The 24,378-nt window shown below is 33.8% G+C and overlaps 1 protein-coding gene across 2 annotated transcripts in view; it reads right to left on the reverse strand.

Annotated features, from left to right (window-relative positions):
- NEK7 (NIMA related kinase 7) overlaps window positions 1–24,378 on the reverse strand; it is a 146,149-nt gene that overhangs the window by 6,277 nt on the left and 115,494 nt on the right. For both annotated transcript variants that reach the window (XM_007989048.3, XM_007989046.3), the window contains 2 exons: window positions 17,018–17,112; window positions 12,833–12,946 (listed from right to left, as the gene is read on the reverse strand). In XM_007989048.3, the coding sequence (XP_007987239.1) occupies window positions 12,833–12,946; window positions 17,018–17,112 (209 nt within the window). The remainder of the gene's footprint in view (window positions 1–12,832; window positions 12,947–17,017; window positions 17,113–24,378) is intronic.

The following is a 24,378-nucleotide window of genomic DNA, read 5'->3' on the forward strand; positions in this document are numbered from 1 at the left end:
GATTTACATCATTCAGTTCCGGCCTAGACCTTAACTTCTGTGACGTTTTCTTCCTAGTTTCTTTTGTAGGTTTATCTTCCTTTGAAAAATCTACCAAATGTTGATATGCCCTGAATATTTTCCTTTTCTTAACTCTTTTCCCGTTTCACTCTTCCTTCTTATCTTCAACAACTGCACTTATTCCCATACCTTCAATAACCACCAACATGCTGAGGAACACAGATATCTGTCTCCAACCTAGACCTCTTTGCAGGCTCTGTTCCCATACCTCCAACTGCCTTCTGAGTACAGCTGCACGTAAATATTCACATTAAACATGTTGAAAACTGAAATCTTAGTATTTTTTTCTCCCCTAACCAGCTCTTCCTAACAGCACCTCCAACTTCTTAAGTCAAAAATTTGGAATTCAAACCAAACATCTCATCATATTTCCTTCCTACCTGCCTAACCATCAGCAACCAGTCCTATTGGTCCTAGGCTCCTTAAATCTTGTGTTTGTTTTTGCCACACCACCTCCACTGCCACACTCTTGGAACGTCTTCCAACTGACGGCGTTGCTTTTGGTTGTCTTCCAATTTCCCTAGCACTGCCTAACTAGCCAGGTGATGCTTCAACTTTAAGCATTTCAATGGCTCCCCATACCTCTTAGAAAAGCTAAGGCCCTTAGCATGGCATAATATGAGCCACTAAAATCAATCTCCTGCTTCCCTTTCCAGGCTCCTATTTAGCCCCAAATTCCTCCTCCCTTCCCCCACCCCACCTTATTTTCTAACCATAATAAAGCACTTGTAGTTCTGTGCTTGCCAAACTGCTTCATGCCCCTACCTCTTTGTGTACGCTGCTCCTCTGCTTATAACACCTCCCTCAAATCCCCTAACTCTCTCACCTGTCTGCCTGACCCATGCATCTCCTCGCTGAGTATCTCTTCTCTAAAGTCCTTCCTCATTACTGTATTTGATACGTGGAACTTACTCTATTCTACTTGGCCCCCAGTGTACCCTTCACATACTCATATTAAAGTCCTTATAACACTTTATTGTACTTCATTAAATGTCTGTTTTCTTCTATTAAACTGCAAGATCTAGAGGATGGATACTGAATGAACAGTAAGTACTCACTGGCTTGCCGAATGAATGAAAGAATGAATAGGTAACTTCTGGCTGAGGAAAAAAGAAAAGGTTTTGTGGAGGTGGCATCTGAGCTGAGGTTTGAAGCAAGACCATAATCTTAATATATAAAAGGGGTGGAGAGAATTCTAAGCAGAGGTAACAGAATGAACCTTGATTCTTGGCCAAAGAAAGTATGATGTGTGTGAAAGCATGGCAAGTACTTCTGCATGACTGCGGAGCAACAGAGATGAAATGATAAGCTGAGGTCAAAGAAAAGACCTAAGGGATTTCAAATCTATTCACATAGACAATGGGAAATCAGTATTTAAGGCAAGAGGGAGAGATCATTAGAGTTGTGCTTCAGCACATATTTTCTTGGTATAAAGACAGGCAAAAAGAGAACAATGCCAGCAGAATGCTCAATTAAGTTCCTCTAAGATTTCAGGCAAGAAATAGCATTCATCAGAAGTATTCACCAGGGTATCTGAAATGGGATAACAGAAGTGGTAACACTAAAAGAGGTGTGGCCTGGAGAGGGCAAGAAGGACACTTTGAGTTTTTGAAGTCACACATTGGGATTTGGGCAGAAATATGAATTCCTGAATTTTGGGTTTAATTCAGCATTCATATCGAGATCACTGAATTGTATACATTAAATAACTTTTGTGACTCTACCAGATCTAGATTATGAAGATAGAGGAGACAGCTCAAGTAAAAAGTTGTTAACCTACATTAAACAATCATTTTTAATTGTATGGTTCTCTTAATACTCATGTGTTGATTTAGTCTTGCTTAATGGCAGGTATCATTCTGTATTATACCATATTTATATAGAACTTATCATTTTACAAAATCTTCCATATAATTTTAACAGCTATTTTTAAAGCACTGTAATCTCCCACAACAGTCTCATTTTATAGATGAAAAATCCAAGAATGAATTAAAAAATTAATGGTGGAACTTGAGTTGGAACCCAAGGTATTTGATTTTTTTCATGCAGGTCTTTTGCCACTTGCCATTGTTGATAGCTTGTTTATTTTTACTTTTACCTACTTGGTCTTTTGGTTTGAATTTCTCATGATGCTTAATACAGCTATATATACATGATGATTATTAGTAACACTAATTTCAAATCATTTCCATTATAAAAGGATGCCACTTGATTTAAGGTATCATCTGAGTTCCAGTCAGGAGACATGAGTGACTAGATATCAAGAGGTCATCACAGAATGGAGAAAGTAACATAGTTAGTTTATTCCACTGAGAGATTGGTCTAACTTTTATTCAGTGAACACAGAGGTAAGATGGCTCAAATTTCACTAATGGTGTCCACCTGACATGTTGTTTGTTTTCCCTTAAGCAAATCAGCAGAGTAGAGCCCAGGTTCTTGTCAAAGAGTATATCACCTTAAACAGTGTGCCATGGGGTGGGTCCTACCAAATTCTTCTTGAGAATTAAAATTTAGGGAAGACTCTGTAATGAATAAAAGTCATCTTGACAACTTTGGATAATCTAAGTTCTATCCTTTAATTAAATTAGACCACCAGAAAGCTGCATCCTGGGAGCACATTTGTTTATCCTGCTGACAAAGTGCCTTTCCAAAACTGTGCTTTGATACTTGCTTTTGGATTTTATCAAACATCACTTAGGTATTTGCGGCAATGTACTAAGCAGTGTCTTCAACATTACTCACAGATCTTCATACGAGATATTTATACCATAACTTAGTGGGAGAAAACTTGTCTTCTGTGAGGTACTATTAATAGTACATTTCCCCCTTATAAGCAGAAACTAATTTGCTTACTATGTTTCCCTTTGTGCCATGAGATAAAGGAAGCAATAACTAAATGAGAACCTCAATCACAGCAAGTCTGTTGGTCATAACAGGTACACATTTACATTCCCTTCTATCCCTGGTTCTGAATTTTACTTAAATATCCTTTTTAACAACAGGTAAGTCAAGTCCATTGCAATAAATTATCTCAAATATTTTTAAAGAAAAGTGGATTGTAAATTACATAATAGGAGATTTATATAGGCTGAATTCTGAATCTGATGTAATTTTCCTTGGTATTTATGAGATAATGATTTATTGTTCTAAAGATACACTTAAATAGACCTGTTACTCTAGTGGGGGGAAAATAAGTTGAAAAAGTCTTTTGGTATCATAAAGGGAAAAATCACAAGTAACCTACTTTTATGTTATAAACAACCACAGACTAAGTTTCATGCCTTTAATGTTAATAATTTGGTTTAAAAATGTGAATTTATATGGATCCATGAACAGTCTCCTGTAAGACTAAATAACAATTATAAACAAGGTCACATCTCACCCCTTCTTCTTTCAATGAATACAAAATTATAATACCACTTGAAGATGGTAGAGTTATTTGTGCCCCTGCCATCATGAATAGGAGGACAAAATAGTCACCTGTGTATTATAAACCAGGAATTGTATTAAGAGCTAGGGTTTAAAATTTATTAATTGGAAGAAGAGAAAAACCCATTTTTACGATGTTAAATACACGTAATAGGTTGACTCGTGGTTACTAAGGGGTCACTTTTTGCAGCTAGTGAACATATCTGGGGTTGTAGTACTTAGATATTCCACGGAATTATTAGTTTTTCTAAGACTCCAATGGAAAACTGAAAATACAGTCCCCTGAACATTTTCAGATCAAAAGATATCTCCTTATGCTCTTGGAGATAACTCTAGGGTTTCAACTAAATGCTAGTTCCAGTGCTCGAGTAAAGAAAAACTATTTCCTAAAAGCTAATATTTAATATTTATGAACCATTCTATGCATTTTACATGATTTAATTTACTCAACCTTCATAAAAACTCTATGGGGTGGACACTACTGGTATGTACAATTTTAGAGAGTAGTAACATTCCTAAGGCCACAAAGGCATAAGAGGCAAAGCCTAGATTTGAACCAAAGCAGTCTAGCTCCAGCGCCCAAGCTTTTATATACAGTACTATATTATACTGCTGGGGAAAATTCTAACTTGATCTGCAGGGCCCCTCACGGCCACCTCTGCACAAAGGTGGGGTGACCTTCCACACAGTCAAAGATAGATTGTTGGGCTATTAGATTTTCAAAAGAATGTTAGCTCTAACACCAGTTCCTCGGGTTTCTAAAATTAATGGATCTGACTTCACATTTCATAGGCCAATTCTGATCAAAAAACAAACCAAAAAATTTTCTCTAGAGTTCTGCAAAACTCCCAGTAAGATACAGGCCCACTTTATCTGTGAGAGATACATTTAAATGATGACACCAAAATATTCAGATATTATGACTAGAGGGATAATTTTAATGTTATTTCTAATCTGACTCATGAAAATGCCAGTAAACTCTCTCCAAATGAAATATACTTGATTTTTGTCACAGAACAATTTCTTTACTCTGGATTTTAAACTTACATAGTGACCTGATGAACATAAGAAATGCCTCTAAGTTTTTTTTTTTTTTTTTCCAGATGTCAAATAATAAAAATGAGACAAAGATCTTAGACATCTCCCTCAGTGTTTATTTTACATTTTTAAAAAGTTTCTGTTAACCTCTGGAAGGAATAAAGTTATTTTAAGAACTTTTAACATTTATCCAATACTGTGCAATGATTCTAAGTACTACATTATTAACCATGTTCAAGGAAAATGTGATCAGATAATAACATTAAGAATTTCCTATCTATTCCTTCACGTCAGGTTTCAATTTCTAATAATATTAGTCAATCACTTGTTCAAAACATTTCTTGTCCTTAAATCGAGGGAGTTAGTTTTCCATTTATTGCTTTAAATTTTAGAAATAATTCCAATATCAGTAGATATTACAACATTAATAAGAATAAATACAACTAAGTAAGCATTTCATGGTTTATGTTATCTCAGAAAATTTAGTTTGCATCACTTTCTACTTGTTTGTAAAAAATGTCCACTTTGTTGCTTTTATAAAAATTGTTTTATATAATATGTTAAAAATAAGGCAAAAGTAAAGGTCTGAACATACAAAAGCCTTTGCAAAATCAGAGAAAACTGTTTAATTCAGATGCTTCACAAAAATTTAAAAAGCAACACAGAAACGCTTAAATGAAACAAAGTATATAAAGTAAAAAAAAATGGATTTTCTACAACATTCCTAAGGGATTATAGGTCATTAACCATAAGGAAATTAATGAATGTTCTCAATAAAGCAGAGAAAATACTAATATATTTTGATCTATATATTTCTAAAGAGCTATCAAAGCAAATAGGTTGATACCAGAAATATTAAAAAGACGACAGTGTTAACAGTCATTGTTGTCAGGGTGATAACCCAATTACAGATCAAGTTCAGGCACGTACAGGTAATAACAATAGGGCTCTTTGTGCATTATAGCTTTAGGTCACTAACACAATTCTCAACAGAATAATAAAGACTAATGCTATTGGTACTGTTTCTTTTTCACCCCCATCTTAATCCCTCTGAGACCAATTATGTTATGTCAGCCTCCCGGATATACCCAATTTCCATCTACCCAAGGACACATTTTAGCACCCCAAAGTGGGTCTAATACATTGAAGTACACTATATTTTGGAGCTTTAGATATTTATACAAAATGATTAGGCATATCCAACTTGTACACCAAAGTGTCACTAGTGATTGACTTGGGGGTAAAGGGAAAGGGAAAAGAAAGTAATCTTACGCAGATATAAGGTAATGTAATGTCTACATTTCACAGCTGAAGATCATTCAGTATCTTCTGAAAACCGTGAAAGTCTTACAGAAGTTACATGATTTTGTAGGATCCCACAGGACATGTGAAATATAGGACACCGTTTTGGATTCATGTCTTCAAGGAGCAAGTTCCCAGTGTCACTTCAGAAGCATAGGTGAACAAAGGGACTGCTTAACTATATTTTTTAAACAAAAATAGAACATTCAAAGCTTAAAGATCTAATCTTACATGGCAACTTTCAGCAAGGTGGCCAACTGATATTGTAAGTGATGAGAATATTAAATTTACTGAAACAATTTATAGGAAAGAAAATCGAACATTATTAATAGTGTTTGAGATAACACTGTTAATTTTAATAAATAATGGCTCAATTATATATTATTGATTTTATTATATATCTCTCTCTGCATTTTAAAGTAAAATATTCTTACCTTAGAATTTGATTACACGGTTGCAGAGGCTGCAGAAATATTTGTACAGAATTACCTTCAGACATTATTTGTGCCATATAAAATAATGTCCTTCTTTTAAATAATCTTGGGAAAATGTATTAGAAAAAATCCTCTAACACCAACTTAAACAACTTTGATTAATTTCCAGTAACAACTCCAGAAAATTTGCATAGATCTATTAACATTTGTAAATCTAGCAATTAAAACTAAAAATATCTGGACTGCTCAAATGAATAAAAAAGTTTTATAAACTTAATTTAACTTCAAAAATGCAAAAATAATCTCTACCTGACACTTTCATCTTGTTTTTTTTTCTTATTTACATAAAGCAGTTCTTTTCATGAACCAAAACAAAGGTCATTTTTGTTACTGACTTAACTCCCTTAAAAATCTTCTTTAAATATATTCTAAATTTAAAAATAAACAAAAATTATTTATAAATATTGGGTTTGAAATCCAGTTATATTTTTAAAGCTTTCATTTAGTGATTTCCTTTCCTTAACAGTAGACATTTGAAAACAAAGTATTAGTAAAATTATGACAAACTGTAACGTTTTTTGTTCAATATATTATGGATCAACATATTTGCTATCTTGAGATACATGCTTGGTTTTTCATAGTCAAATATATAGAAATAATTCCTACCCTTCTGCCATTTCCTCATTCTTTCCTTTCAATGTCACATTGCCCCTGAGTTACCATGAGCCAGAAGAGTGTTCTAAGCAAATGCCTCATCGTGCCTCTGCCCTCTAACCTGCTATGTCTCTAGGGAAGGAGATTCCAGATAAATATGGTGAGTGAAAGGATTAAGAACAGAGAGGAGAAAAATAAAGAATTAGTAAGTCTAAGAGTAAAACTCATGAAATGCTCATTCATAAAACATCTGAGTTTACTTTGGGCTCTGTGTTCCTGTAACACAAACAGGGGGATGCCATGCCGCATGGGCACCATTGTGACGTCCAATGTTTGCTCTAAACATTGTCTAGGTCTCTACTTACTAATATGCAAAATGGGAATGATGCCATTGCCCTTCTTTAACAGGAAAATTCATAATTGCATTAAAGAAAACATGATTTCAAAAGTTAAAAAAAATTCAGTATTATAATTTTATTCAAAGTCACATAAATACGTTATATTCTCCAGTAACCTATAAATATTTGAAATCAGTTTAGTTCAATTAAAAATTTACTATTTTTGCTATTCATACATAATCAACCATAGGAAAAAAACCCTGTACTTTTTAATCCCTGTGTTCATTTTAAATACTCCAGAAAATCAACACTTTTCTTGTTTCAACAAAATAGGAAATGATGCCAGAAATTCTTAAACATTTGAATGAAGCAGCAGGAAAGATATCAGGCTGCACTGCTAACCTATTCCAGGAAAAGCCAGAAAGAACCCTCCCCTCCTGCCTTCCATTTCTCTATCTTTAAAAAAAAAAAAGGGGGAGAGGGACACTGTCCACCTAAGAAAGTAAGTCAAAAATAATAGGAGATAAAACCAAAATATATTTATTAGCATTTACGAGGTAAAAGTTTGTGATTCATCCATTCTCTATTAGTTATTTGATTGAATATGAACTTTTAGGTTGATATTTTATGGGATAATTTTTTTGAGTAGGCTCATTACTTGATTTTTAAAAAAATAGTTTTCTATCTGTGGGCTGGAGGTATAAAGTCATAAAATGAACAGAAATTTAGTGTAAAACAAAAGAGACACTAAGTAATGTGGAAACATCACTGGGTTAATAATCCCAATTCCAAAATCACGTTTTCTTGGTTTCTTCACCTACAAAAAGCATTAATGAGACTTACTAAACTATCAAGTTTTTGAAAATATAATCAGAATATAATCACAATAACCACAAATATTGTATCTTTCAACAGTCTTTTCTTATTTGTAATACATTTAAAATTACTACTAAATAAACATCTGCCATAACCACTAGTTCAGATCAGCAAGCATTGTTGTACTAATAGTCTAATTATTAAAAACATTTTAACTATCTTTCCAATGTTTGACAGGTGCTTAAATTTCCTTTTCACTCAAAGCATTATTTTTAGTATTCAATTTATCTCTATTCAATTTTCTTCAATGAAGGGCACCCTTTATCCTTCCTTCTCATTTCCATTTCTTAAACTTTCATCTGTAAACCCCTTACTCAACTTACAGAACTTTCTTCCAAATCTATCTCCTCAAACCTAACATGAAAAGAAATGTTACACCTTTTTTTTTTGAGATGGAGTCTCACTCTGTTGCCCAGGCTGGAGTGCAGTGGCTCGGTCTCGGCTCACTGCAAGCTCCACCTCCCAGGTTCATGCCATTCTCCTGCCTCAGTCTCCCATGTAGCTGGGACTACAGGCGACTGCCACCACATCCGGCTAATTTTTCGCATTTTTAGTAGAGATGGGGTTTCACCGTGTTAGCCAGGATGGTCTCAATCTCCTGACCTCCTGATCCGCCCGCCTCGGCCTCCCAAAGCGCTGGGATTACAGACGCGAGCCACTGCACCCAGTCCAGAAATGTTATGCTAAAGCAACCACTGAGATACCACTGTGTCAACCTTTCTTATGACTGCTCTATTTAAGCTAGGAATTTTTAATAACAAATAAAAAGTATTTGAAGTATAAAAAGTATAAAAAGAAATGAAGTATATATTTTGTTTGATATTAATGCTGACATTTTAACAGTACCAGTCAAATTTCTAAATAATTAACAATATAGCTATTTATCATTGTTTTTCAGAGTTTCATGAGACAAGTTCGTGAACAAACAGATAATTTTGATAACTATTCCAATATCTCTCAAAGAAATTAAATACTGAAATTGAAGGAAAACAGCATATTTATCTTATTTCCCAGTAAATGGACACCCGGCATTATAGAGAAAATGGTGCTTATGTAAAATAGGAAGTAATATCAATAAAAGAAAACTATCCACGTCCTCTGGCCTATCTTGTGAGTAATTTTCTGCCTTACTCTACAGAGACTTCCTTGGAGAAGTTTCTCTCACTCTTTCAATTGTCATTTATTAGTTCATCCTTTAATCTAACTCTGAGATTTCCACGCTCATTCCCTCAATCAATCAATCAATCAATCAATCAATTACTAAGGCTTTAAAAATGTGTCAGGCCCCAGGCCCTAGAGATACACAGATAAGCAGCAGAGTTACTGATCCTCAAGGGCAGGAGCTTGACAGTCTGTAGGGGGAGGCATCCATGCAAGGAAGCTACTACAACATGGCATAACTGCTAAGGGAGGAGGCGTTGGGGAGAGAAGAAAGGAGGTCAGGGAAAACTATGCAGGAAAACTTTATGTCCAAACTATGTTTGAAAGGAAAAGAATGAGTTTCTTTGGTAAAGAACAGGAAAAGAGGTATTTCAGAAAGAGGAAACATCATCTATAAAAGCATGAAAATTCATGGAACTTCTAGTAGAACCTGCATTGATAAGAGTTAGAGAAAGAAGAAAAGAATATCCGATGATCAATAATTCTTGAGAGATGAGCCCAGGTCAGTTTACGACTGGCCTTTTGAGTCACAATTCCTTATACATAAGTAAATGTTTGCTTCACTGTCACCAACAATACCAAGTTTCATTTAAACTAAGAGACATCTAAGGAAAGATATCTATCTTTTCAACCCAGGACTCGTATTAAATATAGTAACTGCCCACTGATACATGGATGAGATCACTACTAGAAAAGGAAAAAATACAAAACACCAAAAGAAATCAGAAATAAAAATATTTAAGTAAGCCATAAAATATAGATTTCCTAATATTATTCATGTGTAGCTGAAATAAATCAATCTAGAACCCTAATTATTTGTACATACTAAGACTAGCATAATTCAAAAGAAAAGATTTGACATACAGGCTTATTTTTCTAAAACTTCTCATTTTTTGTTTTAATGCTTAACTGTTATATATGTTTTAGAATATAAGATAGGAAATTAAAAGAAAAATTCCAAGCTTTTAAACTCTGGGTTCTTAAATAGAATGACTATATCTAGAAATAAATTGTGTAGGGTTCCTTAGGACTCCTATCAACTGAGGCTGATTGGCAGGTATAGCTAGTATTCTCATGAAATCTTCCCATAAAATCTTGTTTGGGCAGTAACCTTAAAAATTTGGCAGTAGTTACATAAATTTGGTAAGCTCTCAAATACATATTTGATAAGTTGATTTGCTTGTTTTTTTATTTTTCAAATAAGTTACACAGTCTGTTATCATTTAGCTAAAAAATTAACAAAATAATCTGTCTTTTAATTAAAAGTTCACTGTTGAAAAACTCTGTACTTCATTTTTTATTGCCTCCTGTATTTTGCCATACTAACAAATTAAATGGTATTCTGGATTTTTTAAAAGATCTAAAAAGTCTACTTTATAAAAAAAATTTTAAGACATTATAGCACTACCAAATGTGAGATTTTTGGCTACCATGAATTCTGAATATGAGTTCCTACTTAAGGACAGAAAATATTTATTAGCACATCTGCATTTCAAAGCTCTTGTTTTGAGAACTCTTCTACATAACTAAATAAAGTAACATTGTTATACAGTCTGCATATTTTTATATTCAATTCTTTAGTAAGAATTATTTTCCACATTTACCTAGAAACTACAGCTTTCTATTTCATCAGGGAATGACAACAGATTTTACCAATACGAGGAATCACACTTTTTTGGAAAGTACACCATATAATGTGTTTTGCTTTATAGCTCTTTTCGAAACTGGCAACTATATAGAGTGAAGTAAAAAGTGGAATCTATTTTCCTTTCCCAACTCTAAGACCTTCTATCTGGGCCAGACTTTGATATTTGCCCCTTGGCTGAGAATCCGCATATCCAACTTCACACTTAGCTGCAGTGAAGTAGCCCTGCAGGCAGGCCGACTTCAACGAACCACTAGTGGTATCATCATTAAAATCCTGCTGAAGGTCACCATGGTAACCGCCTGCTGAGGCTTCACTGCTGCACTCGGCATCTCCTAATCAGCTACCATGTGAAATGCAAATTCAGACAGTCTGAAAATTAGTCAAGAAGAATAGGGGATGAGGATGCAGATATGTGAAATATTCATGCGCTTCATGGAAAAAAGAAGACAGCATGAATGACACAACAAAGAAAGGCCCCTGACATTCTTGCTATCATTTTGCATTATTGTTCACACCCTACTGTATTTCCAGGCCTATAGTTCTGAAGTTGGTTTTGTGAAATGCCATATTTATAGTCTATACGCAAAATAGTAATTAAAAATGGCTAACATAATAGTATTAACATCAAATAAAGATAATACTTTTAAATCATCATCACTGCTGTGTAACAGTTTATTCTAATTACCTGAATAAGAATGTTATGCAGAAAAAAACAGGCATCACCGATTATCAGTATCAAAACTACCAGAAGAAAAAGTGCCTATTATATTATAGGAACACAAATGCTTTACATGTGGTGAAAATTCTTTAGAGATATTTATTATTCAAGTTACATGAACTCAAATTTCCTTACATAATACTAAGACCCAATGCTATTCGTTTCACAATAGGAAGACTGACATGATTACCTAATAAGTGAACATTATAATTGTTTTATATTTTTTCTTTTCTCCTTTCCATTTTCCTGAGGCAAAAAATCTGTTGCTCATGAGAAGGTGCAATGTCCTAACTCAAGACACTATTTTCTCTGGGTAGGTCCCTGATGAGTATTCCATAAAGTGCTAATATGAAACATTTTAGTTGACCTGAGATACTGCTATTCTGCATATATCCTCCTTAAATATTGGTAAAATCATGATACGTTAGGCTAAAATGGGAGATGTTTTGTTCAATGAAAGACTGGACACTGGATAGAGCCAAAACAACTCACTTCAATGGGTTACCAAAGCAAGCAAGCCTTCAGACTCAGATCTTAATAAAGTAGCCTTCTAAGATTTTCAGCCACAGCTAACACACTTTTTAAACATGTCTACAATGATAACCTTGAAACATTTCCCCAGTAGAATCTTGGTATAGCAGTGAGGTGATGATAGGACCGGTATTGTCAAAGGAGGGAAGATAAAGCTTAAAGAATAAGGGTCAGAGATATGTAGTTAAGAGATGCATATTTCGAGCTTTGGAAAACATGGATGAAAGGGGAGTCTGCCAAAATAGAAAATTACAACCGTGTGCTGGTCTAGGACTGTGAGAATAAGGAGTTAGCCCTGTTACGAAGGGCCATCAGACATGATGATTAACTAGAGCCTAGGTATGAGCATTAATTCTGCCCTTTGCACCATTCAGTACACTGTAGAGTCAGCTACTATTCTTATCACACCTAGAAAGTGGCCAATTTTACACTACATGCTGTGTTGTGGTCTACTACACATCATGAATTGCAGAGTTAACTCTTTAGACAGCAAGTCTCCAAGAGAATGAAAACAGAATAAAATGTGCTAATTCTGCTACGTATACCATTCATTTTCATTTCTGGATAAAGTAAAATTTCTTAATAAAATAAAAATGTTAGCAAAATGGACAACAGACGAACACGTGGACTGAAAATGACTTACTTCTTCTGAATAGTGATCTGAAGGAAGAGGTGGGTAGTCACACTGTTCTATCTTCTTACACAGTGAGTATAAATTCATTTTGTCACCATAGAAAGGACTCTGTAATGCAGCCATCTGTAAAATGCTCCCAATGAAACTGATATAGTTACATGGTAACTTAAAAGGTGATTTCATCAAGTATATTATACAGGGGTAGAAAATAATTACAAATATTTTAAATAAAGTTATCTGGGCATTTTGATTTTTATGAATATCCCCATCTGAGGAAATTTATTAAGAGTTAAAAATCTTTCTGCAACTTTTGTCTTTTTTCTGACATTTAAAATGCCCTAAAATAGAGAATTAGTTAACATATTTCTTTATATACAAATGCAACATAAAATAATATTAAGAAAAATAACACAATTTAAAAACTCTTTGTACCTATAATGAAATAAAAACAACTACTGTATCTTACAACAAAACAGTCATCACAAGGTATAGCTCAACCATATACAACAAACATGAAACTGAAGTTAAAACTGAATTATAATCTAGCATAGGGAAGAGAATGCAGAGCATTTTGTCTTGCATAATAGTCTATGAAGATAAAGGTTATTCTGAGAAAAAACAGTCTTCTCAATTTAAATGCAATAACAGATCCCCAAATAGTTTACAATGAATTAGAACTCTTTTCTTTTGATAATGTCTCAAAAACATTAAATATGCTCAAAAGCTCTACGAGTCATAGCTGTAATTCAAGGCTTCCAAATGAGATTTTTATGCAGAAAAACGTGACCCAAAGGATGAACAACTTTAAAAAAGACATTATTGAATTTAAATTTATTTTAAGACAAGGTTCTAACTTGACATTTAAAGTGCAAGCAAGTACTGTGGTAAGCAGGGTTACAAACTAAAAATTCAATTTAAAATGTTCGCATCCTGTTCAAAACCTTCTAAATCTTTGAACCGCAGCAGCAAGAATACAACACGGAGTGCCAGGCTGCCCCAAAGTCAGTCACCCTTTTCTACATGTGCTAATAAGTTTGATTTTGGAAGGACAATGTGTACATTCCCCAGACAGGCAGAGTGTGTGTGAAACACGCTAGTCCATGCTGTGCTACTCAGTGAGCGTCAGTGGGGACAGGACAAGCTGAAAATGGCTCTCATCTGTCTTCTGTGCTCCAGACAGAGCTTTAACTCCTTCAGAGCCTTGATGAGAAGGGTATGGGATTGGAAATCAAAACTGGAAAGTAGCTCAACACATTTTTATCTTGCCTATGTTTTACATAAAACGTGCACACAACTATATAGAAGTACCTTAAGAAGAGTTGTTTCACATGATGAGAAAAAAGTTAAAAACAATCTGAATGCCCCAATCATATAAAACACTCTGAGAGGAAATTTCTAAAAGAACTACAATAATAATAATAATAATAATAATAATAATAATAATAATAATGGTTTTTGTTTTAAATGCAAGGACACTTTAAGATAAATGTTACCTTAAAAATACACTGTATACATAAACTATAGTCTCTCTGTGTTTGCAAAACCTTAAGTAAATGTACATATATTCATTATCATATTCTAGGCGTTCATTATAGTCCTTTTCCTCAGTACTGCAGAGTGTTAAAAAAAAAATCTGAATGTCCCCTAAGGAGTTAAACAGGAATAGTATATTTTCATGCATCTCCTGCTTTGACAGATGAAAAATGTCAACTGTCCTGTTTTTATTTTCAAGCTTTTGCACTATTCATCTGGTTCATTAGTGCATCTCGATGCTGCCCCTGACAGCTGCTCGCCCTCTCCTCCCAGCAGCTGAATTTTTCAGGCTAATTTGATCCTCCACACTGAGACGATCGCTAGAATGATTGACTTACTCCCTGACCTCCAGGGTCTGACTTTCCTGATTAGTATTCTGGGGGTGTCGGAGGGACGAAAGCCCACTGTCTGTCTTCGGGGCTGGTGGCAGCTCTCTTTTTTTTTGAACTGTAAGCCACCAACCTACAACCCTGTAAGGATGCAATTGCTGCGCTGAACAATAAAGGAAATGTGTAAAACCTACTTTTCCATGTAAAGGTCCGTGTAGCAAAAGCACAGCATCTTGATTTTAATTAGTAAAGTCTACTTTGTTGCATATCAATTAAAACTGTACTGCTAGTTTTTTTTTTTTTTTTTTTTGAGGTTTCAGGAATATTTGAAAGTCTAATTTTCTGAGTTTAAAATACATTTTCAAAAAAGGCTTCCTACGTCTTCATTGTTAATAGTAATTTTTTAGTGCGTACAATACAAAATATGTGCTGTTATGACCAATTTTTAAAAGCCAAACTGTTAGGTATTTCTATTAACAATACACTGAAACATAACTGAAAGGAGATAGAACATAAAGTTAAATTAAAGCTTTAGAAAAATTCTAGTTCTTCTGAAAGATTTGCATGGAGAAATCAAGAAAATGCATTGAGATGAAAACTAATGTTAGCATGATAGATACTTTAACTCAAAATCATCCACAATACATATAACTCACGGATGTAGGAATGTCCAAATATGTTATTTTTATTTTTGTGACATTTTAAGTCCGCCTAAAAATGGGACACCATCTCTCAAAGGTAAATTCAAAATGTGATAAATTATTTCAGTTTTGACATGAATCTGCTAGACCTAAAATAATTATGCAAACTTCCTCTCAAAATTCAACAGAATTTTTTTTTATTGCTAAATTTAATCTAGTTATTGGAAACCAATTTGCTGTTTACTTTTAGGGATTTGAAGAGAAAATGTTGCTTTGATAATATTAGACTATGGCCTAAAGGAATCTAAGGTTAACTAAACAGATAATATTTTAAATGTACAGAGTGACTAACTTTTAAACATTATAGTAACAATATAATCAATCCTGTTCTTGTTAGCATTGTACAAAATTATTAACAAAATATAAAACGGTGAGCATAATTTCTTGTAATCCCATGGGCACATATAAAAACATATTTTGTCACATTACTGACTCATAATGTTTCATAAAAAAAATTATCCAAAGTATGCGTTTATTTAAGAATATTTAAAAATCCTTTCATTTTAAGTAGTTGTTAGTCACTTCAGTAGGAAGAACAAAACAAATAATTTCAGGTTCCTTAAATTAAGGAAATTTGAATCTGCAATGAATAAAATAATAAAAGATCATGACACACATTTTTAAAAAGTCCAACAACACCTCCTAAAGCTGCTCTACTTCCAAGTAACGGTGGCACAATTAAAATAGATGACTTCATCATATATTTCATTTAAGTCAGGAGGACAAGAGACATGAAATATATAGTAGGAAATGCATTGGTTTCTATTTATCCTCTTTAGACTTCTCTTATATATACAGAGATATGAAAATGATTCCTACACAGGGATATGAAAATGCTTCCATGTATTACATTTCCTCACTTTATTAAAACCTACTTAGACACAGACTAATTTTTAATTAACAGCTTTGACTCGAAGCCTATATTCCTAAGAAAATTATCATTCAATTAAAAAAACAAAATTACAGAAGTCACTAGCTTGAGATACTTTTATATCAACACAGATGTAAAATGTGTTACTAACATGCTTTCTTTTATCCATCCAAATTATTACAGTGCACCATTTCTAGAGGACCTACCTACATGATTTCATCTTCCTTTGATAAATGATCACCAGTAGAACAAAAGAGAGAGCATTTCACTGAGCTTTACCACTACAAATTGTTACTCATGGAAACTAAATTGATAACCTAGAAGAACTGTTTGCATACTACACTTAATGCTAAATAACACCTCTGTAAAAGTGAAATAAAATATTGATAAAGATATTTACTATGCTTTCATATATTAAATCCAATCCATTATACCTCTCTTGTAATGTATGGATCAAGATTTACAGATGTTCAAATGTATATTTTTATAAATGCAAGATATACAGAAAGGCATTATATTAACATAAAAGTTAATGCTTTAAACTTGTCATCAAAGGAACACAATTAAAAAATATATTAGATGTATAGGAATGTATAGTTATTAAATTCCATTACACAAAGTTATTAACCCAATGAAAATTCTTCATAATTAAAAAGGTGATTCTTAAACATCCAGAAAAAAATAAGTATATACTATAAGGATAGAGGAAATATACTAAGTAAAACTGCATCAATATTTGGAATTTATCAACATTACCTACCTCATATAGTAGACAGCCAAGAGACCAGATGTCAGATTTGAAGTTGTATCCATTTTCATGTATTCTCTCTGGAGACATGTAATAAGGCGTACCAACTGCAAAAAAAAAAAAAAAAAAAAAAAAAACAAATAAAATAAGAGGTATATAAAAATACAGATGCAGCTGTGTTAAGAAATTACATACAAAATTTTGAATTTAAAAACCTCACCAAAATAATTAATTAGGATCAGAAAGCTGTTCTTAAGAATACTAAAAACTTTTTAATTTCTTCTTTACTCCTTGACCCTTAAATAGTACATTAAAAACTGTACAAAACAATGTGGTAGGTTAAACTTTATTTCCTTTTGATCAATCCAAGAAGAATCTAGGGAGCATAACTAAGGGAAAAAAAGTAATTCTGACAAGAATACCTACTTAAATGATTCACACTGGCATTATTATTTTTCTTTTTTTAAAAAATATGGTTTGCATATCCCAAATAATTCAGCATGATAATTTAAAAATAAATAGTATTATATAACAATTTAGTAGAGTATGCACAAATAAATCATATTTGTTAACTTTTACAGAAACATCCTTTAGAACACAGTGTGGCTGTTAACAAATGATATAGCATTTGGTGCCTTACTTCCACTTTAGAAAGAATACCACAGACTTTTGTACATCAAAGGATTATATAATAACAAATGTGAAAGGGTACTGGCATCTCCAGAAAAACGTCTTCAGTTACTGTTACTACTGAGACCTTTTAAAAGACAAGACACTCAAGATAATTTTTGTTTTTGTTTGTTGGCTTTGACGTGCTAATATTTTTTCTATTTTTAATGACTGTTTTAGAAAATGCTATTAAACACTTGAAAATAAAAAGGAGTATATACGTTACACTTTGAAATGTAAAAATATTTAAGTGACTTTCAAAGTGAGTATCTTTAATTTCAAACTCAGATGGTTATTTCACCATCATTAGTCTAAGGCTTTTTGCCAAATAGAAAATCAAAGTTTAAGAACATTTAGAATCTTATTTACCTGAGGGAAGGGCCACCAAAAATATGTTGCTACTCAAAGAGAAAAGGGCAGTCCCCTTTTTCTATTAATTTTCAAGATCTCCCCAGGTGTTTACTATAAATCTTAATAAGACTAACAATACTGAACAGGGGTCTTTAGTTAGAAGCAACAAAAAGATTCACACCAATAATCAAAGCACTATACTCAAAGGCAGCAGTCAGTTTGCCAAAAGAATAAATTTATAACCTAATAGTTATGTGTGGAAACTATACTAACCTAAAGGTGGAAACATCATGTACCATGACCCATGATATCCTACCTGTATCGGAATCCATTTTTACTAATCACGGATAGCCCTAGTCAGACTGGACGAAAGAAAAGTATTTATGAAAGTGATGAAGAAGAGTTTAAAAAAAAAGTATGCAAACAGAAGGATAAGAAATTTAAATAAAATACGAACCACTAATATATGAAAATTAATGAGACGAACTTTAAGATATAGATTATTTAACTGTAGCATTTACTTTGAAGACAAACAGGTAAATATGCCAATTTCTACAGTGTCAGAAAAGCAAAGAACTTTGGAAAACAGCTAGGTTTAAAGAATCTGTGTTATTACTGTGTAAAATAAACACAAGCTATCTAGCTTTGGGAGTTCTAACCACTTTCACCTGTAGTTTGCATAAGTGACACCAATTATTGGAAATATTTACACATTCTCTCCATTTAAGGAAGGATGGTAGGTACAGTTAGAATAATAAACGGGCTCTGCTCCTGGTTTCAGGACATAAAGCAAGTGACTGGCAGTGAGGAATGTGCAGAGAGAGGCTTCACGGAATCCACAGGGGGGCAACTGAAAACACTGAGGCTTGAAGGTTCAGAGTTTACCAAAAGCAAAGGTAATTTTAACCAGTAGCTCTGGGAAACCTGCTGATACATTAGGGGTTTGATATGAGTGTGAAAGATTGATGATAAGGAAAAAGAAGAACAAATGCTAGCATTTTACAGAGATTAGCCCCAGCATAACACCTTAACTGCAACACAAACTGAACTCAAAGACGACCCAAGTGAAGGGAGCAAAGGAAAAGAATGATTAGGAATTCTACTAAGCTAAATTTGAAATGCAAAAAATCTTAATGTACAAAAATCCTTTTTCAGTGAGCTGCTGGAGGTCATTGCAAAAAGTTACACACTCAGTTAAGACTGATACTTTAAATTTAGATACTGATGCTTAATATTATAAATAACAAGCCTCTTTATATTAAATAAGCATGTTTTATTTCAATATTTAAACTACATATATTCATTAGTATATATTAAAATGTAAAGCTAAGGATGCTACTCACCTCTTTGATCAACATATTTCCAAAAGTCATATAAGATGAGTAAGTTTGTATTCTGCACTGTAATTATTAACTGGATAAATTCATAATTAACTGGGGAACACAGGTCTAAGAGGGAGGTTCTACTGTCTCCTGACATGCTTCCTCATATGCCCCTCCATTCTGGACAACGACTCTTACGCTGACTGACATTGAGCAAAGAGGTACAGCCCCATCACGTAAACTGATTCATCCTTACCTCTCTCTATCTAGCAGAGATGCCTAAAAGTTTAAGTGCTCAGGAAAATTTGCAGTACATTTAAATGCAGTGATATGTTTTCAACATTTCAAAATTAATGAAGATATAATTATTTCCAAAAAACTTTTTCAGAGATTCATGACAGCTGTGTCTATGATTTCTTTTGCCTCAAGAATGTTGTGACTTCTTTTAACAGTTGTACAAGAAAAGAGAGTTACGGAGTGACATGATTAGACATTAAAATGATCATGTGAATTACTGTCCTATGTATTCAGAAGCTTGAAGACTACAGCACATGTAATTCCACTTATCTTTCAAGAATTTATGATTGTAGGTAAAATGAGAGTACATTTTGCAATAGCAGACATTATGCCACTTTAACCTTCGGACATGAATAAAAGTAGGAAATGGATGATAACATTATAAAAAACAGAGGCTGACAGAGGAAAACTAGTAACAACTAAAAATCTTACCTGACCTTTCTTTATTCTATATTAATATCACATTAAAATATACTAAGGCAGTCATCCACATGTAAAAATCCCTTTCATTACATTGACTTATTCTAGCTATATAAGAAAAGTTTTATATGGTATATACTCCATAAATATATATATACTAATCTTTATCCTGAATAAAATGAAGACTGGTATCTAGAAGTTCTGCAATATGTTTAAGAGAATCAACAAGTTCTGCTAACATGTTGTTATTATAGAAGATATAACTAAATTAATAATTTTCATCAGAGCAGGTTATATACAGAATAGTTTAGCTAACATTTTAACATTGTAATCTCTGCAAAGATTTGAATGAAAAAAGAAAACAGAATGACTGAAGCATTCTCATATGTGGTTAGCTTTGGATTGTTTTTTTTGTGTGCTTTTTAAACAAGGGAGGCAGCACAAAACCAGTGAAAGATAAAACTCTTTCACATCTTACATTTGCCACTAACTAGTTAGGACCATTTAACTTCTCTTTTCATTTCCTTCCCTCATCTGTAAGATAAAGTCAAGAGAAAGATGAGCTGATCTCTGAGGTCCCTTTTGCTTTAAAATTCTGTAGCACTTAAATAAACTCTACAAAAATCCATCTGGAAAATAAAATGGAAAAAGAATAGTCCTTTTTAAACTATTACTTAGGAAAGCTGAGCGAGAGTGTTTTAAGTCAGAGAGTACACACAAATGAACTAAGTTCAGAAATATAGTTTATTTCTCTTAGAATCAGAGCAAACTACAGACAAGAAAGCTTTGAATATTCCTTCTTGGGAAAATTAAAAGGAGACAAGTCATCTTTCACCTCAGTTTGATATAAACACACACACACACACACACACACACACACACACACACTTCAGGGAAAAGGACTTAATTTCCATTCTTTCCTTCATTTCTTTCCTTCATACTCATGAGTCAGCCCAGAAATTATGTTGGCAGACAGAATGGAGAGAGGGCACATTTATTTCATTGTAAGGAGTACTAACTGAGGTCAATATAGAATGGCTGAGTAGGAGATCAGTATTTCTTCTGCAAAAGACATTTATAAAATAAAATTTGTCATCTTTGAAGTGCAACTGATAACATTTAAGAGCTTTAATAATGCTGAGCTAAAACACCTAAGCATATTTTATTGTTATTGTTGCTGTGCTCCAGGCCCTGTGTTAAATGCATTCTATGTATTATCTTGCTGAATTTTAACAAAAGTTTACCATGCCCTGCTGCATGGCACACACAATTCTAGGTCCTGTGCTGACAAAGTAAAGCGGACAAATCCTTGACTTGTGGGGCTCACAGTCCAACGAAACGGGAACTATTATACGGTAGTTTTATGAGATGTTTCAACTATTATACTGCTTTAGAGAGAAGGCATAGGAAGTCGGTCGGGTAACTTGCCAAAGATCATAAAACTGGTAAGCTCTAGACTTGGAATTCAAACTCAGGTAGTTCTTGTCTCTTGCATTTAAGCAGATGGTTATTTCAGTATAACTGACCACTGTGAAATACAACTGAAAAAAATATCTGTATCTTTCCAAATTAAGAAGCAGAGAAATCTAAAAGTCACAGCATGTACATATGAAAAACCAGGAATAAGGGTCCAGGTTCAATGGGCCACCTGTGAAAATTATGCTACTCTGCGGCTACGCTGATTTAAATAAATACTTGTTATGGCGGCTGGGAGGTTAAACGTGCAGTTTAAAATTAGATAATAGCTTCTTACCAGAGCAATTACTTAAGTCAATAAGGGACTGAAAATTAAAAATAAATCAGTGAACGCAGCCTATAGTACTGACTGAACATATGCTGCCTTTACAGCTCTAAACCACCCTGAACAACGAAGGGGTATAAGCCAAAGATCTATCGAGAGGTGCTAGGAAAGGTGTGGGAAAAACAAGTATGTGACCACAGGTGGCACCTGGCACCAAAAATGAAACTGTTTTAATGCCTGGTTCAAGAACACTAATTTTCTAAGTTGAAATCAGAGGATGTATCACACTTGGAAATAGTGTGGGGAACACGAATTGTACACTCAAGAGACTCCAGTGTGAAAACTCTGATATCTAGCTTGAATGATGGCCATGCATTTAATCTGCTGGCAATTTTACAAAATCAAAGAATCATTTGTCTCACCGCAAAAGGTAAACAGCAGTTCAAGAAATCCTATAACAAAAACAAAAACAAGAACATAATTTCCTCCCAAGGGGTTTCAAATATTTGTTTAGCACAAGGATCAATATCAGAGAGTTTTAGTTAGCTTTTCTTTTTAAGCAAAAATCTCTCATTTTTAGGATGTACAACAAGCACATACAAGTAAATTCACACAAACATGCAAAGAGAAAACTTTCTTTTTCTGGGAGACAATATAAAAGCAATTAAAACGTCATATCAATATGTTATTAATTTAAGCGTTTTTGTTTTTCTCCTTTCACTAGAACAGGCAGTCAGAGGTGAAACCCTTCACTGTATGTATTAATAAATACAATTTTGGTGTAAATAGATTTTCCTGAATAGCAGATATCACCAATTACTTATATACTTTGGAGTATATAACGTGTTTAGATTTTTTAACAGATTAATTATCCTAATTAAGTTTTGTTAAAATTACTTTTTATCCCCCTCTATATTCAAAAGTCCATGGTAGAGTAAGCCCCTGAGAAGCATGATTGTCAGTAGTGTGAGAGGCTCCTTGAGGAATACAAAAAATTTGCAAATAATTTTTTAAACAATTGCCAGTAAGCTAACAACGAAAGAAAATGATTTGTTTATAAATTTATATTAAGCCAAGTATGGCATTTTCTCCCTTGAAAAGTAAATGTAAATTACAATGCAATAAAGTACCTATAAAGTCCTATAATAAAAATGAGAAAATTTAAAGTCAAAGTATCTCTTCAAAAAACAAAATATTTATTTTCAGTAAATGTAAACTTCCTCTAATTTTGGAACCTCTTCCGCAGAACCTCTCTAGCTTTTTGTTTGTTCGTTTTTGTTTTGATACAGAGTCTTGCTCTGTCTGGACTGCAGGCTGGACTGCAGTGGTGCGATCCACGCCAGGCTAATTTTTTGTATTTTTAGTAGAGATGGGTTTTCACCGTGTTAGCCAGGACGGTCTCGATCTCCTGATCTCATGATCTGCCTGCCTTGGCCTCCCAAAGTGCTGGGATTACAAGTGTGAGCCACCGCGCCCAGACTAGAACCTCTCTAGCTTTTAAACAATTTCACCTAGTTAGGCTTTAGAGGAGGATATGAATGTCTCCCCAGCTGTCGCGTCTATTAAAATGTCTATTAGTCTATTAAAATGGCGTTACAGGCAGAAATTCCATCTCCATGATCTTTGCCTCTTGGTGCTATACCTGTTTATGTCATGGTAGTGGCAAGAGACTTTGCCACCATAAAGGTTGAGGACTTTATAATAGGAAGATTACGCTAGATTATCAGTAAGAGATGTAACAGAAGGGGCAGGGGACATTCAAAGTGTGACAGGAACTCTCCACCACTAACTTTTAAAAGGGAGGAAGGAAGCCAGGAGCCAAGGAATGAGGGCAGCCTCTAGAAGCTGGGAATGGCCCTCAGCTCACAGCCAGTGAGGAAACAAGAACTTCAGTTCTACAACACCAAAAAACTAAACTCTGCCATAATCTGAATAGACAAGAAATGGACTGAGCCTCCAGAAGTCCTGCAATCCTACAGATACCTTGACGCTAGCCTGGTCAGAGTCATATTGGACTTCTGAGCTATGGAACTGAAAAATAATACATTTCTGTTGTTCTAAGCTCCTAAGTTTTTGGTAATGTGTTAGGGCAGCAATTGAAAATAAATACACATGTGCTAATGATTCATGCATTGCATGGGAGAGTGAAACACTCAGTTCTATGTGGTATGGACCTACCTCACACCAAGGATTACATAAGGACCAAGGGTGTTAAGAGAAAAATGTATATGGTTCAAAAAAAGTTTGACTTCTAAAAGCTCACTGGATCATTTTGGGATGGTGTTTTTTTTGTTTTGCTTTGTTTTGTTTTTTGGTTCTCTTTTTTTGTCAGGGGTGGCAGGGCAGGAGAAGCCAATACATTCACCAAAAGAATAATAATATGGTTAATAACACAATGTATAAAGGTTAAAATTATGGTCCTTTGTAATTTAAATGAACTCTGGCTTGGTCACTAACTGACAGAAATCTAAACTTGATAATCATACCTATCTCAAAGAAATGCAGAATAGAAATCAGTGAATGTGCTACACGGCACTTAGTCCATATGAGCATTTGAAGCCTGATAAGTAACT

The sequence above is a fragment of the Chlorocebus sabaeus genome, chromosome 25 (assembly GCF_047675955.1).
Source record: "Chlorocebus sabaeus isolate Y175 chromosome 25, mChlSab1.0.hap1, whole genome shotgun sequence".
NCBI lineage: Eukaryota > Metazoa > Chordata > Mammalia > Primates > Cercopithecidae > Chlorocebus > Chlorocebus sabaeus.